Source organism: Ambystoma mexicanum, chromosome 5q, assembly GCF_040938575.1.
Source record: "Ambystoma mexicanum isolate Mex_15411 chromosome 5q, UKY_AmexF1_1, whole genome shotgun sequence".
Taxonomy (NCBI): domain Eukaryota; kingdom Metazoa; phylum Chordata; class Amphibia; order Caudata; family Ambystomatidae; genus Ambystoma; species Ambystoma mexicanum.
The window spans coordinates 1,181,579,255-1,181,597,574 of record NC_090933.1 but is presented as its reverse complement, the minus strand read 5'-3'; the positions used below and the strand labels follow the sequence as shown (position 1 = coordinate 1,181,597,574).

General features: G+C 41.4%; 1 protein-coding gene across 1 annotated transcript in view; it reads left to right on the top strand.

Moving 5' to 3' along the window:
* COL22A1 (collagen type XXII alpha 1 chain) overlaps nucleotides 1–18,320 on the top strand; it is a 1,250,061-nt gene that overhangs the window by 882,822 nt on the left and 348,919 nt on the right. Inside the window, exons 19-21 of the mRNA XM_069621676.1 lie at nucleotides 2,540–2,593; nucleotides 14,100–14,144; nucleotides 14,415–14,444. Coding sequence (XP_069477777.1) covers nucleotides 2,540–2,593; nucleotides 14,100–14,144; nucleotides 14,415–14,444 — 129 coding nt within the window. The remainder of the gene's footprint in view (nucleotides 1–2,539; nucleotides 2,594–14,099; nucleotides 14,145–14,414; nucleotides 14,445–18,320) is intronic.

The following is an 18,320-nucleotide window of genomic DNA, read 5'->3' as shown; positions in this document are numbered from 1 at the left end:
TGGAAGGGTTTGGGTGTACCCAGTGTGTTCCTAGATCTTCAGCAGGGATTTGTCGGGGCAGTTGCATTTTGGCCTGTTGTGCGGTTGGCTGCTAAATTGGTGTACAACTGGTGTTATAATAAATCTGAGGAAGTGGTGATCTAACGGACGACCCACGTTATGTGGGTGAGCAATTGTTAGGGTGATGCTTTGATTTAGTGTGTTAGCTCACCAAGCTTTCCTTAGTGCATTAATTGTGAGTGGGGTGTCTTTCCCTGGGTCTGTCTGTTGATTGGGTGGGCTACTCTTCGCTGATCTCTCTAGTCCAACCCTCTAATTCCATAAAATAACTTGTTCCTTCTTGCACTGTGTGTTAAGTGATACATGCCTAAGTTATGTGTTCCACCACATGAACTTTGAACATTTTTAACGCATTTTGGAAACTAACCCCAAATTAAAGCAAGGGCCATGATTTGGAATCAGATAAGTGTCCAGATGGCAAAAAAGCATCACATATTCATACATGAAGGTGTGCATTCTCATTTGCATGAGGGCATTGCACATCCCAATGATGGCAACTCCTATTCCTCAAACTCCACATCTACAAAGGATGTACACAAGCAGTCAGGTTCTAGAAGTGCTCATAGCAAATACAACACTAAAGGTGTGGCACCCTTGCAGTGTGATATACAAGAGGAGGAGGGTGAAGGGACCGTTCTGGGTTACAGTTACAGGCTGCACTCTTCCATGGGCTAGAAGCATCTTGGCTCAGATTCCCAGCCATTGGTATGTCAGTATGGGCACAGTTGCACTACATGAATAAGTGTACACTAGGATGGATGAACCAGATGGGCTGTAAAATATGCCTCTTTGCTTCTGTGTGCTGCATCTGCACTTGGCAAGATGTGTTGCAAACAATGAAGTGCACCCCATGCAACCCGTGTGTACTATGTGAGGTGCACAACAGCACCAGAACAGTGGTCATCCCTCCACTGTCATTCTGTGAACGTTGCATAGATTGATGTAAGTGCTTTAGCTTTATTTGTTTATTTTATTTACACAAAAATGTCAACCTCCACCAAAGCCTTCCTTGCAAGGGCTGATTTAATCAATGTTCATGTGTTGCAGTGCCCACATTTAGTTTATCAAATAGTGCACAAAACATATATTGCTCTGTTCACTTCCTGCACTTGTACTTTCAGGTTTTCTTTCATCCTGCTTACATTTGTTATCTTTTTTACTTATTTGTTTCATTTATTTACAACATTTATATGGCACCTACATCCCAAGTGTTGTACATACTTCAATCCGTATAGAACAAGTAATTGACAAAATAAAAAAAGTATGAACCAAGAAATGAGAGTCATGCCATTGAAAGGTAGACTGTAGGATGACTGTTAAAAGAGCTCAGTTAGAGAAGGAATGAATGTCCAGAGGGAGGGAAAGCCAACTTTTAGAGGTGATAGATGGCAAGAACGTAAACAAGAAGATGCACACGGGGGATGAGGAGCAGAAAGAAGGAACTGGGATGCGTAATGTAGAGGCCTGGCAAGGTGATATCAGGACAGTAAGGGAGATGCATACTCAAGAGTCAGAGTCTGAACACAACTATAAACCAAACAGAGAAAATGCAACTTGAATCTGGGTTTAATCGGAAGCCAGCAAAGTTGAATCAAATGAGTAGAAACGTTCAAAGAATATTGAAGTCCAAACAATAATATAATCGCAGAGTTAAGAACAGAATAAATGGGAGCACAAGGATATGGAGGAAGAAATAGACAATGCACATAGATGATGGATTTTCTTCATATTAAAGAGAAAGAAACAACAAGATTGAACTATAGTAGCAGGAAGTTGGATTTGCAAAGTGAAAGCGGAATGAAAAATACAAATTGTTACAAAAATGAAAATCTGCCAGTAAATTGGGTGGTTAAAAATAAATGGAAGAAAGTGAGGTTATAGAAGAGGATCAAATTAAAAAAGATAATTTTACTTTTCGTAGGATTAAGATATGAAAAAAGCGGGAAGACATCCAATTTGTCACAGCCACAAGACAGGCAGAAAGATGTTGATGAATGGTGTCATCAATCAAAGGAACAGACAGAAAAATGTTGATGTCATTAATGTAAAATGTTGCAGAAAATCATGAGCCGAATTTTCTAGGAAGCCATGCTTCGTTTTTTAATGTCATTGTTACCTCGACCTTACAACCATCCATTTTCAAATTCTGTCATGATCCCTCATCTTTTATGTCTCAACCCCCTTTTTTACTTTTCACATTTACCCCCATTTACATTTTGTCTGTGTTCCTTTCTCTGTACAGATTTGTCCTACTGCCTATTTGCTTGTTCCTTTTGAAAAAATGTGGTGCTCGCCCGACAAGGTTGCCTGAATGGTTTTGGTTATTTTTTGGTGGGAGGGAATTTGAGCATCAACATTTGTGGTTTGAAAATCCTAACATTTTTCATACAGCACTAATCAAAAATAAAGATATCATTGATGTATACCTGTCAAACTAGATTTGATCTCTACTATATGTGCTGTTATTTTTTCTTCATAGGGACTAAAAGGTAGTACTGGCCTACCAGGTGCTGTAGGACCCAAAGGCGACAAGGTAGGTGGGATAATGTCCAATGAAAACCATAGGGATAACAAACAAAGTGAATTTAAGTAACTCTTAAATAAAATAATGTTTTATTTTAGTTAAGAGTTACATTTAATAATAATATAATACGCTATGTGTTGATTCAATATATAACTGGAGGGATGGTTATGTATGTATATAACTCTTTGAATTGCAAAGGAAGTTCACTATTCACTTTTTTTGATAAGCAATTCAGGTTCAGAGAAATTCCTAAGTGAACATTGAAAAAGAGAAGTAGCATTTTACACAGTGTGGTAGTTATATTCTTGATGTTAAATCGAAATCATTGAAGCTTTTCCTTTTTATGATACAAAAACGATTTAAAGAGAAGTCAAATAATTAGAACCTTTATAATCTTTTTTAGAACCCAACATCTTCTCAATAAGCATGTGTGAGCCGTTTCAAGCACTACTTTAACCATGTTTTTCTGAGGTTTGAGTTAGTTGCTTTGATCAGTAATACCCTTGTGTTTACATAAAGTAGATTTTTTAGAAAATCAGACTAATCATCCATACGTATTAGAGAGACATGAGAAAATCCACAAAGCTCTAAATAGGAAAGGGTATTTGTCTAGTTAGAGGGTAGTGCAAGAGTGTGGTGTAATTCGGTTAGAGTAGTTTGACAATGATAATATGGTCTAGCAAGAGTTAGAGAATTATTGTTGTGTTGTAGGGATCTGGGGGATGGGGATTGTGGATTCCTGCACTTTCTGTGGATATATTGGGAGACAGTAAAGTCATATTAGTTCATATAGTAGGGGTCGGGGGCATGCCAAAAACATTATTCGAGACACCACATTTGTATAGCTGGGAAGAAAGCAAACCAACACATTATGGTTCACAAATTTATTTTAAAGTCAGAGAAGAGCACACCAAAGCATTCTTGGCAAACATCATGTTATCAATGTAGGCAGAGAGCAGGGCAAAACATGCTTAGACACATGTCTTTTAAGTAGGTTGGCAGAGAGCAGAGCAAATCACTCTTGTTCATTTCACAAGCAGAGGAGAGCATGAAAAAGCATGCTTAGTCACACATCATTTTGAAGGCCGAGAAGAGCGGCCAAAACGTATGTAAGTGCAGATCATTTTTATAGATGAAAAGAGATCAAAACAAAGCATTCTTAGTCATATTTTAATTGTAGTCACAGGAGAAAGCAAACCAACGTATTCTTAGGTGCACCACATTTTTGTATGTGGGAAGAGTGTGACTGATTGCCATGTGGTATGGGTGTAGGCACACTCACATTTTCTATTTGTATTACATTTAAAAATATGATGTGGGTAATTCAATTCCTGAAAAGGAAATCTGCTGATTAGATTCGCCCTTCATAAGTTTTATGCCAGAAGCAAAGTATGTACCTGTGTCCTGTTGCATCAGGACCTTGATTTGCAGCACCTGCCCTACCAGTGGTACAGAGCAGGTTATGAGCCATACCTGAGTTATGGAGTGGGGGATTATATTCCTGTAATTATTAGAGCCATATCCAATTTGATATCAGAAATGTGTCAGCTCCTGTGAGCCAAACTCACCAGTCGAATGTGATGTGTATTCAGGCCAGACCGGTTGAGCCTTACAGGACAAGAACCTAAATGGCCATGCCTCTTCTTTGATCTCTTTGTGAGGCAGGCAACACCTTCTGCCTGGGACAGCTGCACAGCAGGCAGTTGCCCTGGGCTCAGGTATCAATAGAGCACATGCATTCATAGGGAGAAGCCTCACACCAGGGTGCTGCAGTTCTAAAGGCCTTTGATCCTAGTGAGAAGGAAAATGGGGGATAGGGCAGTCCAAAAGCCCTCAGCCTGAGGTATAGTACACCATCTAAAGCAACCAGTCACATCCTGCACTTCGAATTTCAACCTACATGTGTCTCCACTCATGGCAACATTATCATACGCTTGAAACCCTCTCACTGCAAAGGCGAAACCTGCCCAGTCAGCAATGTGAAAGACTTTGCAGAACCACTTATCCCTCTCATCACCGCTATAATCAATTCCTCTTTCACGTCCTGATCCATCCCACCTATCCTCAAAGAATAATGGGTCTCCCCGCTATTAAAAAAAAAAAAACCTTTCCTCAACTCTTCCATACCCACCAACTACTGACCTATCATGTTAGTCCCTATCACGTTAGTTCTACAACATCTTCAGGAAGAAACTAAAAACTCACCTCTTCAACTGAAACTTTCTATTGCAATATTCTCCCATGTTCTCCCCACCCCCTCTATACTGTAACCAGCATCTAGATGCCCATGCTTTTGATGCGCTTTTCAAATGCCTAAATTAATAATAAAAAAAAAAATAATAAAATAAGGAGCAGTACAAGGAAGGAGAGAGATCTGCCCCTAAACACTTACCGGGCACATTGGGGGTGAACCTTTGCTGTGGACCAGGACATGCCACTCTGCACCAAAATCTCCCAAGGCTGCAAAAGCAGACCCTGAACAGAACCCTCTTGTTCGTGAGTTCCTCTGAGGGGGCATCAAAGCAGCCAGAGGACCAGACACACCAAAGATCCCTGTTATGCCGCAGCAAACCGGTCGCTCCTTGAACAAGGGGGAAGACACTGGTACTGGCTTTTGCGCTCCTCAATGAATCCCAATTTTGGTTGCTCTTCAACCAGCTCCAGGCTACATTGTTCCCTAGCTGCACCCATCACTTGCTAGGCCCGAAGCTACTGCTGAATGCCGGGACCCAACCAGAATCACTTGCAAGTCACACGCCGAAACACCTCACTGTCCTGCACATTGACACACCCAAGATCACCACCTTTGATCACCGTTGTCTGCCAACTCGGACTGCAGGAGCATCATGCATTGACCACAAAAGTGATGGGTGGAAGGTTTCGAAAGAATCTAAACCACTGGCAATTGCTCTGGGCAACCTTCCACACCACCGTTTTTTAGCCCTTCTGCGCCATTGCAAAAGGGGACCAGCCATGTGCAAATCAATCAGCAGCTGCCGCCACCGAAGGTAGCAGCCCAGCCCGAACTGCTAGGCCAGGTCCCCTCTGCACAGAAAACCAAGCAACCCCAGACATGTTTCGGCCTTGTTGGACCTCCTCAGTGAGGTGCAGCCTGGTTCCCTGTGACGCAGCGAGCAAGGGACCCACGTCTGGGCATACCCTCTCTAAATTAATCTCTCTCCGCGGCAGGGGCCTCCCTCTGGAACAGCCTTCCTGCCTCCCTGAAACTTGAGGAGAACCATCTCCGGTTCCGGAAGCACCTCAAAACCTTCCTCTTTGCTTCTGCTTTCTCTCTCCCTCTCCCCTGCTGAACAGCTAATATTCTTCACTGAAACTGCACTGATTCTGCAACTGGACCACTCTTAACGACCTCGGTCCTGGGCCCAGCCACTCTCCACTTGCACTGATGCCCTGGAACCCCTCTGCACTGCGGGACTGTCTCTGTATCCCTACAGCCCCCCCCCCCTTTTCCAGCACTTGTTCTGCACTTACCTTGCACTTGCCACCAGCTGGCCCTATTTATTTATTACTTTACGCCACTTACCTTGTACTGCACTCCCCCCCCCTTCCCCTTGCACTCCCCCCCCCCTTCCCCTTGCACTTTTCCCCCTCCCCCACCCCTGCACTTGCGCGATCTGAATGACACCTGGCCTAGTAGGATCGTTTGTCTGTCTCCCCTTGTTCCTCCCCTCCCTGCCTCGTCGCGCCTTGAAACACCTGTGTATAGGCGCGTTACAAATGCCATATCATATCATATCATATCTCTCACAAGGAGAAACAAACTGACCACAAAAGTGATGGGTGGAAGGTTTCGAATGAATCTAAACCACTGGCAATTGCTCTGGGCAACCTTCCACACCACCGTTTTTTAGCCCGTCTGCGCCATTGCAAAAGGGGACCAGCCATGTGCAAATCAGTCAGCAGCTATATTGCCTCTTGCCAGCAACTAGAAGCACCACTCTGACTGTTCCAACTTCAAAGAGATCCTATGACTGTCATGACCTTTATTACTGAGAGGCCCTCTTTGACTGCACAGAGCAACCACATACACCCCTACTCACTGCTTACTTGTTGCACAGGCTCACACAATCCAATGTGCCTGAACTGAGCCTGATCCACTTGCATCTACGTTTGACATTGGGTTTGTCATCCGTCATCCCACACAAAACTGAAACCAGATACTGTTGACCTCACAAAGAGACTGGCCAGGTCACCTCAACACCTTCTTTTACCCAAAGACATCACTGTTTTTTTGTGGTTGGTCATTTTCTTATCACCCCATATTCACGCTCAGAGTGCTGCTTTCTTGCCTCGATATTGAATCACATTCACACCCCTCCTAAGAGCATAGCCTTCCTTCAGCCCAAGTTACCACAAAAGGCAAAGGAGGTATATTTCTTAACTGTGCCTGTTTTACCTTTATGATTGCCTTGGCTCTTGGTTTGTAGGGGTGTGAGAGTTGAGAGGACATTTTTACCATACTCATCCTTGTACTCCTGGAGAGCAGAATCCAATTTGTCACACAGAGAGCATGCTAAATATTCTTAATTTCACCTTCATTTTTATAGACCGAGGAAAGAGCATGCCAAAACATTCTTGAGCAGATGTCTTTTTTGTAGGTTGGAAGAGAGCAAACCAAAGAATTTTTAGCCATGCATATCTTTTTTTTAGGTGGAAAGGGAATCCGCAATAGCATTGCTGGTCCAACATCATTTTATAGGCAGAAGGGACCATGCTAAATCATTCTTAGACACACACCATTTGTGTATGTAGAAAGGGAGCATAGCAAATCATTCTTTATCACACATTCATGTTATGGATGGAGGAGGAGACACGTCAAAGTACTATTAGGTGCATTTAATTTGGTATTTGGGCAGAGAGACTCCCAAACCATTCATAGGATCACATCAATACAATTGGTTGCAGTACAGTACCCAAACGGTGTAGGAGATGGGGTTGGGACTGGAGGAAGAATGTATCTGGAGGGTATTTCCCACCTGCTACAGTGGTGGGGGCATGAGTTGGAGATGCCCCGATAGTATGTGGCTCTGTGTGTTTGTGATGGACATCAAGTCATGGCCACCTATCTCTTCCTCATCTTTACGATTTTCTTCATGAGCGTTGGCACGAAATATAATTGTGCATGCGTCATTGCCAAATCTACAATTAATGATGTAGCAGGAATTTCAGGATGAGGGAGTTGTGCCCTCACCCTTCAAATCACAAAAGATAGAACAAATGACATATAAACAAGAGGAAGTAAGCAATAAACAGATGATGGACAAGAGAGCATATCTGCAGATTCTCCAGATCTGATTCCCTTACATTCTGGAAACAAAGAGGAATATGCCAAGGATTATGCCCATTTTCCTTGTTCGAGATTGAGACTAGGACATCTCTTCTTTGATGATACCACAGACACCGAGAGAGATAATGAGGCAGAGCAAGAGGGTTCAAGCATTGACAAAGCCATTGATGTATCAAGTTCAATCACTGTGCACAGGAAGCAGGATTCAGACACCTCCCAGCCCCCATGTGTCAGTGTACAACGCACAGCCTTACCAAAGATGGACAGAAAAAACACATGGTGGTGGTTGTTGATCTTTGAGGACAATGATTTCTAGTTCACCATCACCTCTATCAGCATAATCCATACGGTATGCACAAATAAGACCACAAGAAGGGATAGAAAAGGTTAGGGCCTGTCTGAGCTCCTAAGAAATCTTGTGTTATTTCACAACTGAAAAGCAGCATACACATACTGCCACCAGCCACATATGCCAAAAAAGTGTTGTACAAGGGAAGATGGCAAGCATTTTGTGCCCCCTCTTCCATGTGGGCCGGCAAGAGACAGCATCATTGAAATGTTTGGCTAAAGAAAAAGGCAAACGTTCAGCCTCCCATTCGGCTACTACAGGCAATGACCACTTTAATACCAGCATCCGGTATCATTACATCAGAGAATGCACAGCTTCCCAGAAGCCCTTTGAAACACATTGGCTGGCAACTGGACCTTCGAAATGCAGACATCGTATTTCCCCTTCAGTACATCGGCCCATGGTCCTGGGGCTTTTTAGTGTTTTAAGAATAACAAAGAAAACCTTGCTGTACAGGTAGCAATTGATTTACTGTCCTACTGAGTTACATGGTAAACTAAGATTCGAGAAGGCTCTTCAGCCTTATTTATCCCAAGTAGAAGCATGTTCTAGAAGCAGTGCGAATGAGAAAGACAGCTGTGAAAGAAAAATGAGAAAGAAACATTCTGAGGGTAAGAAGGCCCTCCTTACAATGGGCATAGCCAACAACTGGAGAAGCCGACGTAACACCTAAACTGTAGCAATGGTGGACAATATTCGTGTTTTACTGCAGCATTTTGAAGAGGCCACCCAGCAGGTAGGATTGTATGGTCACTCATTGATTTTCTGCTACTGGTGTATATGTTGGTATTAGAAATATCCATGACAATAAATAAACATGACATGTTCACAATGCAGAACCATGGCAATTGGCCATGGCGATTCTCTGAACCGTCTGTCAGGATTTGCACGAAGGGGAACATGGAGCAACTCCTGGCATATCTCCTTGACTCACGGTTCACACTCAAAGTGGCAACATTTATTTAAAAGTTCGTGAGACTGAGAATGAGGACAGTAGAGGGGTTTGTCATTGGCACCATATGCAGCGGTGCCCTAACGAGACATCTAAAAGGCTGAATAGAATATGAGGCGTGAGACCAATACAGAGGGCAGTAGCCCATGACGCTATACCTCTGGTGCAAAATAGGTTATCAAACTGTGCATGATCGTTATCATCAGCTTATGGCACTACTTGAGGGGGCACTGCAATGAGCCTTTGGACAGTGGAAAAGCAGAACAGGCTGCGGGACACACTAGTTATGCAGTCTTGCTTGCTGCATGCATTGGGGTCCTGAAAATTCAGGAGGCCCACTGCAGAACGTATGGTTGATCTCTATGTTCTAGACAGATGTCAACTGGGTAGTGATGACGAGTAACTGCAATTCTGTCAGTTGCCTTTGTGGCCATCTGCCATTTGGCTTTAGAAACTCTAATCTGACACAAGTCTAGAATACAGCCTGAATGGGTGTTTATCACAGCTGGGGTCATTGTCTCAGATCACATGAGACACATGCAGTACGTACATGTGAGAGAGAATACTTTCATAAAATGCATAAGAATCTTATCCCTAACCACTATGGTGGGTTCATTTTCCAGGAAGACAAAGACATGTGAGACCAAGGACAGAATTATCAGATTATGCACATTCAAATTCCTTAATTTAAAATTGAATTTTCCCTTCCTTTAATTGTTTGGTTTCTCATCCATTTAAATACTTGTTTTTTTTTAGTTTCCTCTTCCTTTAAAGTTTTTTCCTTAAGTTTTTCCTTGAGTTAAAGTTCAGATAATCTTACTTTTTCCACATGATTCCTGGCTTCTTCCTAATCAAGTCTGTTTAACACTAACATTATACTCAGTGCAGGTCTGCCTCAAGGACAAACCCGCATTGAGATTCCTGTGTTCAGATTCACCCCCTAAAACTTCAGGGCTCATTGCAACCCAAAGGTTCGAGCTCCCTGGTAGTTCTGCCTCAGTCCATTTGGCTGCCCCTAGAAATGGTGGCCAGTTCCTGGCTTCTTCTTTATTTACTCCGGTTAACTATGGAATTGTATTCTCTTGCATCTATGCCTCAATATATTCAGCTCCACCTTCCAGCAGAGTTGTGACTTATCACTACACTCTCAAACTAGTGGTTCTGCCTCAATGTATTTGGCTCCACCTACAAGCTCAACCACTCATTCTTTTTTTGCAACCTTTTTTTCTGGACTGTCTCAGTTCACAATGGATATATTTTTTGTTACCCTCTTGACAAGTCATCTAAATGAGTGTAGGGTGGTGATGTACCAAAACATGGTATAATCCCTTGCCGTGGCACCCCCTAATTTACAATTGTGCTGGCAAGCAGGATATATATGCCTGCATGCCTCATTATTCTGTCTCTAATCCCATGCCCAACGCGTACCACGCCCTGAACTCCACCAACAGAACTCGTTGTTGGCAGATATCAGATCCATAATAATAATAATAATAATAATAACAGGCAGACACTATGCTAGTGGGGGTAAAGTCATGGCCCGGATCATCTCTGGTGCCACTGGTTCGGGTTGTGCTGGGCCAGACCCTGGGGTCAGAAGGCATTCCTCCTGGCTGAAAGTTAGGGGGCATCAACGTCATTTCCTGTGTGCTTCCTCATTGCCAATCACGCCAGTCATCCATCTCCATCAATACTCGAGTAGGGTGCTGTATTAGCAGGGTCTGTAGCACAGTATGTGTGCCCCTCATGACATTGTAAGTGACATGTGTTGCAGTGCTTGCTCATCATAGGGGTGCCCAAGATGCTCTTTCCAGCCCCCTAGACAGTTTAATTCTCTGCTAAGCTGAAGTATGCACACTCAAGCCAATACTGACAGGCATGTCATTGCTGGGATGACTTTAGATATGCCCTCATCTGACCTCGGCCTTCATTTCTCACTGCTCCTGAGGAGTCCAAGGTGTATTCACTCAACATTCCTCCTCCTGATCTGGCAGTGGATTCAGTTTCTTTTTTTTTCTTCTTTTTTTCTCAAAAAAGGAATAAACACATACAATCTTCATTGGTGACCTCCGGTTATTATAAACATACACACTGTGGTGTTAAGTATCAAAAATACATTGTTTATTTAATTGATCATTAAACATTTAATACACAACAATTTTTGTTGTTCACATACAAATATTTTTCCTAAAATATGGTTGCATTGTACACACAAAAGTTTATTTTTCTTGCAATTGTTTATTAAATGTTTAACGATCAATTAAATAACAATTGTATTTTTGATACTTAACACCACAGTGTGTATGTTTATAATAACCAGAGGTCACCAATAATGATTAGGAAATGTATGTGTTTGATTCCTTTTTTGATAAAAATGTACTAAGTCAGTCCCTAGACATTGGAATCAATAGGTTTACACAACTGAACCTGTGTTGTTAGGGATTATTTTTTGCTTTACATATATTGGAATTAGAGTGGATTCAGTGTCTTCGTCCTGTGCTATCCACTAGGAATAATCTCTTGCTCCTCCCTCTGGTGCTCTCCAGTCTCATGCTGCACCACCACCTTCTTCCTTCTTCTACTGTGACTTCTCAACATCCTCCCACTGCACATCTGTGGACAACACTACTGGTGATGCTGGGGTATCACCAACTTCAAGGTTAAACTAGTGATCTACACGCATCAGGACATTCTGCAATGACTCTCTGACAAACACAACCTCCTCAGGATTGCTGGTAGCCTTTACCTCTATCAATGTCACATCCAACATAGCCAATGTCTTCTCCACCATAGACATGGTTGCCACACACTCAGCCACTGTTGCGTTCTGCTTACACTCCATCCCCCCTATCTGGCTGTCGCTGACTACCTCTAACATGGAGGTTGAGGTGCAGTCAAGCTCCTTTTTCTTTCCACCCACTATTCCCTCTACAATAAACAACAGTTTTCTGTGGTTGGTTAAAGTGGCTATCAATGCAATGAATACACAGTGACAAGGACAAACAAGTGGATCCATGCAAGACTCACACAAACGGAACGGATAGACACGAAACAAAACAATAATGAAAAGGAAGGTGACTGAGCACAGGAAGACTTCTCGGGTACAAACAAAACAAACACAGGAAAGGAAAGTTGTCAGTCAACATTTTTAAATGTTGGGTGACTCAAAAAGAAAACATAATAGGAAAAGAACAGCATGACTTTTTTGGGGAATGTTTAAACATGTTTTGTGTGACACAAAGCAAAGGAAAAAGGATCAATGAAAAATACAACAGGAACTATGTTTGTCTCTGTAAAATGTTTTGTACAGGTTTAACAGTGAAAAATACAAGTTAAGATTAGGGACCTAACAAATACACACACACGGATAAAAGATATATAATGTATCAGAAAATACCAAAGAAAGGCAAACATACTCCTTCAAATCTGCTCCAAAACTCTCCTAAACTCTCAAAAACTCTCCTAGACTTGCTAAAAGCATTCCAAAACTCCTTCAACCCACCACCCAATTGTGATCCTGCATGTACTCCTCTCTCCTCAGTCAATCGCACCCACAAAGTCAGCAGGAAGTGAACATGATCTTTTATAGGTCCTTGAATGCTGGATGCCTGGAGTCCCTGGATTGGCTGGCCAAAGCTCTATATCGAGGTTCAAGCTTCCTGGTTGTTATTCTGGACTCATACTCCACATACAGACCCAAGGCTAAGTTGGACCCACATGAAATTCCACTGGAATGCCATGGGGTTGCAGAAAAAGAACTTGTCTTTTCTTTGAACCCTCAAACATGCAATTGTTTTCTTGCTGCACAAAAATCCACATGCTGACCGAGAGAAACTTATCAATTAACAAAGGTTCTCAGGACTGTCATTAAAGCCTGCTCACTGCACTTTGCACATTATTTCATGGCATTGACAATGTGTGTATGTTGTTGGAAGTTTTAAAAAGTGCAAAATGTACTAGTGTTGGTGTCATTGCGTTAATAGGAAACATTGAGACTTGCAACCATGGTTCTCTCCATTCAGAAAAACTGGAACCACCTTGATGAACATGAGGGCGGAACTCGTTGTTGGCAGATATCGGATCCATATGTAAACTCACAGGCACCATTGCTATTAAAAACGATGGGCATGTTATGGATCAGACAGGAACCGGAAATGTAACCAAAATTGAGAAGCAGACGTGAACCTAAAGGACAATAAACTGGTTGTGGTCCAGCCAAAATAAACATTGAAAGCCAGACTACGGATAACACTTGAGAAACAGAGGAGATATAAAAAAAATGAAATCCTAAACTAAAATTTACTTGGAGAGCTTAAAGATAGAATGATGATTGTGGGACACAAGGTCTAATCCATTCTCTCATGTCCCTTCAAGGATTGGGAAGCATGGAAGTGGTAGTGTTTGTTCGGGGTTCAACATTTTGGACATTGAGCATGCTAGGAACTTGTCCTTTGATACAAGAAGTAATTAAGAACAACAGATGCTGGACAGTTAGCACAACGTATCAGTTATCACACGCATTCCCACTCCCATCTAGGATACTCCAGTGTCATAAAACATGCCCTTAATCCCAGTCGCACTCCCTTCAGAGACAAAGTTAAACCCAACAATTACAGCTCAATTTGAAAACATTGAACAATATGTCAAAATAATTGTTATAATAAGTGCCCAGAGGCGCTGTTTAGAAATGAGTTCCGTTTGCCTTTTGTTTTTGTTGATTGTCAAGCACTACTCTATCTTAATACAAATGTAAATATTCCATACTTTGCTTACTATGTAATAATCTTGTTTTTATTCTGAAAATGTGTCTTTCCTGAATCTATTCGCTTTCTCTGTCATAAATCGGTTGATTTTAAATACAAAAGTTTGATTTTTTTTTAAAACATGTTTTTTGTTTTTATTTCAGGGTGAAATAGGAGTTGCTGGGCCACCAGGAATACCAGGCAATGTTGTAAGGATATTGGAGGTGTATGCGTGTATACAGTGTGATGCTGCAATTGATATTCGTTAATTGTGCATAGTTTAATGACATGGAATCATTACAGAATAATAAATCACAAATGTCAATAGAAACAATGTCTGAAAAAGAAAAATCTGCATTGGGTTACAGATTTACTGTATGTAACTATCCTTTTATAATATACAACTGTTGTAGGGGTATTGATCATTCGCATAGCTATGATACCTATTTTAATTTATATGTACTTTTTATCTTTTGTAGGTTCAAACAGAAGGTCTGAAAGGGGAACAAGTAAGAAGAGATTGCCAAATACTTTCTGGAAAAAAACAGTGCAGTTGCTGTAGCATTGTATCATTACAACTCTAGATTAAGAAGTATGAAACATTAGTACATATGTTGTGGAATCTGGAGAAAAAAACAGCCACTTTGGAATATATTTTGGCATGTCTGCAAAGGTGTCTGATGTGACACTCAAATATCAATTCTAATAATAAATCCCACGGGAATAAAAAGAGAAATGGCATGCGACAAAACAGAGAGAGTAGACCACTGGCTCAGATGTATCCATCCCAAATAGTTGCCCTGATAATGTATCATCCAGTAAACTCATTCAAGTTTCAACATAAAATAGAGTTTATTCATGTACTCAGACTAATTGTCAAAGGACAATTGACATCAATGTTCAGTGAACTGGGCGAGTTTGAATAAGTGGTGGATTTGATTGCATTAGATATGCAAGGCCAGATTTCAGGGCACTGTTTTATGTACCAGGCATCACAGTACAAAAAGCATTGCACGATTGCACAATTAGTATTTGGTAATTTTCTTCACTGGTAAAAATACCACCCACTGCAGAGAAATGCGAAATGTTGCGCAGCTGTAAATTCCACTACATATTAAATACATGCAGGTTATAATTGATGCCTCAGTTGCATCAACATCGGTCATTCCTCAAATAGCAATAAATAAACCTCCAAAGTGTTATGATCACAGACATGTTGATCTGCTCTGAGCTAATGGTGACAACCAATGTAAATTAGAAACAACTGAAAACAACGTTGATGTAGGTTTGGTGTGGTCACCCTACCCTCAGATAAGAACAGATTTGGTGTATGTTTAAGATCAACTTTACACATTTGGCCCTCAGTGGTATTTATTTAGCCTCTGTGAGTTATACATACATCATGGAAAGCTATTTCAGCCTTACACTCACTAACATGAGTTACTACTGTAGCATTTGCCATGAGTGGTAATGCTATGCTACTCTTCAATAATATGCAAACACGTGACTACTTAGTTCAGTACTCGGGGCAGTTACATGTTTGACCGAGTGGTCGTTTATTGTATGTGATCAAAGTTTAGTCCGCAGGGAGACTTAGCAGTTTTAAAAATAGTGTATTTCTAAATAATATGTTGTATTCAAATATTCTAAGCACCAATACACTCTTTCTGAATAGCTCAGTACTGATGGAAGAGCAGGAGCTAGGGCCATTGCTCACAATGATAACAGAATGAAGGAAAAGGGTCGTGACATATAAGCAATTGTCTATTGATAGCAAAGACATTTTAGATTCTTTAGGGAACTATACATCTGTGAAAATAATGACGAGGTGTATATTTGACACGCCATGTTTCTCTACTAAGTATGTGAACATGAGGGGTCTTGGAATACATGTTGTGGATATCGCTTAACAGCTCAGATTAGGCAGGATGACTAAAAATCTCAAAGCTCAATGAAACGTTCTTAAATTAATGAATCAAAGAATGTGTGGGGCTTATGAAGTTGCACATAGAGGATTCACGGTAAAGTAATTCATGTTCATTCGAAAATGTCACCAAAAAATGCAAGCATAACATCCAAAATTGCAAAATATGGGCCTCCCATGGGCTATCACCACAGGCTTCTATTACAATCACAGGACCACACAAATAGCTACTAACCTCAACACTCTATACGCTAGACATTATACATACATGTCTCCAAATATGTATCCACCCCTCTGTCTCTAGAACACATCAGTGATAAATGTCCCACTCCAACTATAATGATGTAATTGAATTAAGCATTCAAAGCCATTCAAGCTTCCTGTAATATTGAGAAGCTCCAAGTTGCCTCAGACTGAGATTGTGACTGAGGGTGATGGCTACCACAAACAAGCATCAGCAATGCAAACACTTAGGCTTTTTGTGTACGCATGGCAAAGGAACTTGTCAGGCAATGCCATAGTGGTATTGACTGCCTATTGATGGTACAAGGTGCAAAATGGTGCAAGTACCTACACATCGAATAGAAGTGCCTGGAAATTGCACAATACTTGTCCACATACCCAAACTGTTGGCTTTGTTTTTAATAGGACTTCAGTGAAGGACACACAGGGTGGGTGAAGGCAGATGTGGTTGTCATTTCTATTACACCAGTAGTGGGTTTACATCGCTTCCCAAACCCCTGTTGGCAAGATTAATTCTTGCGATTCTGCCTAAATTTGCTAACTACAGGTGAAGTCCTGGAAGCCTGGGCCAAATGCCAGAGAGAGTAAGGTCGCTGTTCATTTCACAGTGATTCAGTAATGGCAAACTCTAAAGCATATTTTAATCACCTGGCCAGTATTGCAAGAACAGCAGGTATTCTATCTATAACGCTTTGTCAATAATGACGTTGGGTTGAATGTGGAAGACTTCTGGGAGCGTCAATCCTCGGGTCACGAAACATTTGTAACCTTTGACGTTCTAAGAATGGAGAACTGTCTTGGTTTGTTTCCTACATTATACATTTGAAAAGGAAAGTGAACACTGTTACTATAAACTCAGTATTGAGTTGATGTTTCGAGCTCAGGGATGGTTTATGTAAATGTATAGTATTCCTTGTGTCTCTTTACATTGATTTACAATGTTCATATGTGATTAGTCATATTTTTGACAGTACCAAAATATTAATAATACAAACAAACACATATTTTAACTCTGTTGAACCCTTTGATTATTTAATAAGATGTACTTCAGAGCAGTACTTTAAAAACCTATACCTAATACTATTTTCAAATGTTGGAAGTGCGGCTAAATATCAAAAGATATTTCTAATATTCCAGTGATAAAAATATCCCCCCTCTGGGGAAATCCTTCATTTCTTGATGCTTTTGCCCCAAATCTATCTATGAAAGGACCACACTATTACAGGTCCGTGTCAGGTAATTGAGTTTGTGGGGTATATTTGTACACACTTACACTCCCCCACCACCCTGCCTCTGATTTTGGCATTGGAGAACCGTGTCAAAAAAGTGGTGGTAACAGAATTATCACCACATCACCAGTGTTTTCACCCACACTATTGGGCATGTAAAGAAGCCCACTGCGTGTTCAGATGTTTTCATTAAGTCATCCCAATCACATGACAATGTAACATATACTGCATAAGAGAAGAAACATGTATCCCAAAGTCAGTCCAGGGTTAAGATAATGTGCCATTAACACAAGAATGTGTGAAGGATAGCAATACAATGTAGGTCATCCAAAAAGTGCAGTTTGTTGCCTTTTAATACTGCATCTATGTTACTTTTGTTAGGTCAACTCTATGTTTTTGTCAGCCATCTTTCAAAACCACATAGGTCTCCTCAGATGAAGATGAACAGACTTCTCTGGGATTATGATATCCTCATTCAACCAGGATTGGGTGTAATGCTTCCAATCAAAAGAGTTCCATTTTTGGCACTCTGCCAGAAACCGCCAAATTCCTCTCGCGGCAGAAGCGCATCATCTATGGCATGATTAAGGTGGAGCAGTTGACTATTGCTAGATTGTGACTCAAGGAATCCCCCTAGAACACGCAAATTAGAAACATGAGCTCTTAAGGGAAGTTGATAGAGAAACAACTGAAGTTGGTTAGAAAGCTATTTTGGGATATTATTGGGAACAATGTTTATTCTGATAAACTCCCTGGGACGTCGCCACCGTGTTTTGATATCAAAGAATACAGTTGGGATTAGCAGCTCACTTTGCGACGACTGATACCAATAACAAGCCCAGGTTTCTTTGTTTCTGACCTAGATCTGTGGACCCAAATCAGTCGGGCTTTCACATGGCAGTGGCCAAGGGATGGCGGGCTCTATGAGGACATGGCAGTGGCCAAGGGATGGCGGGCTCTATGAGGACATGGCAGTGGCCAAGGGATGG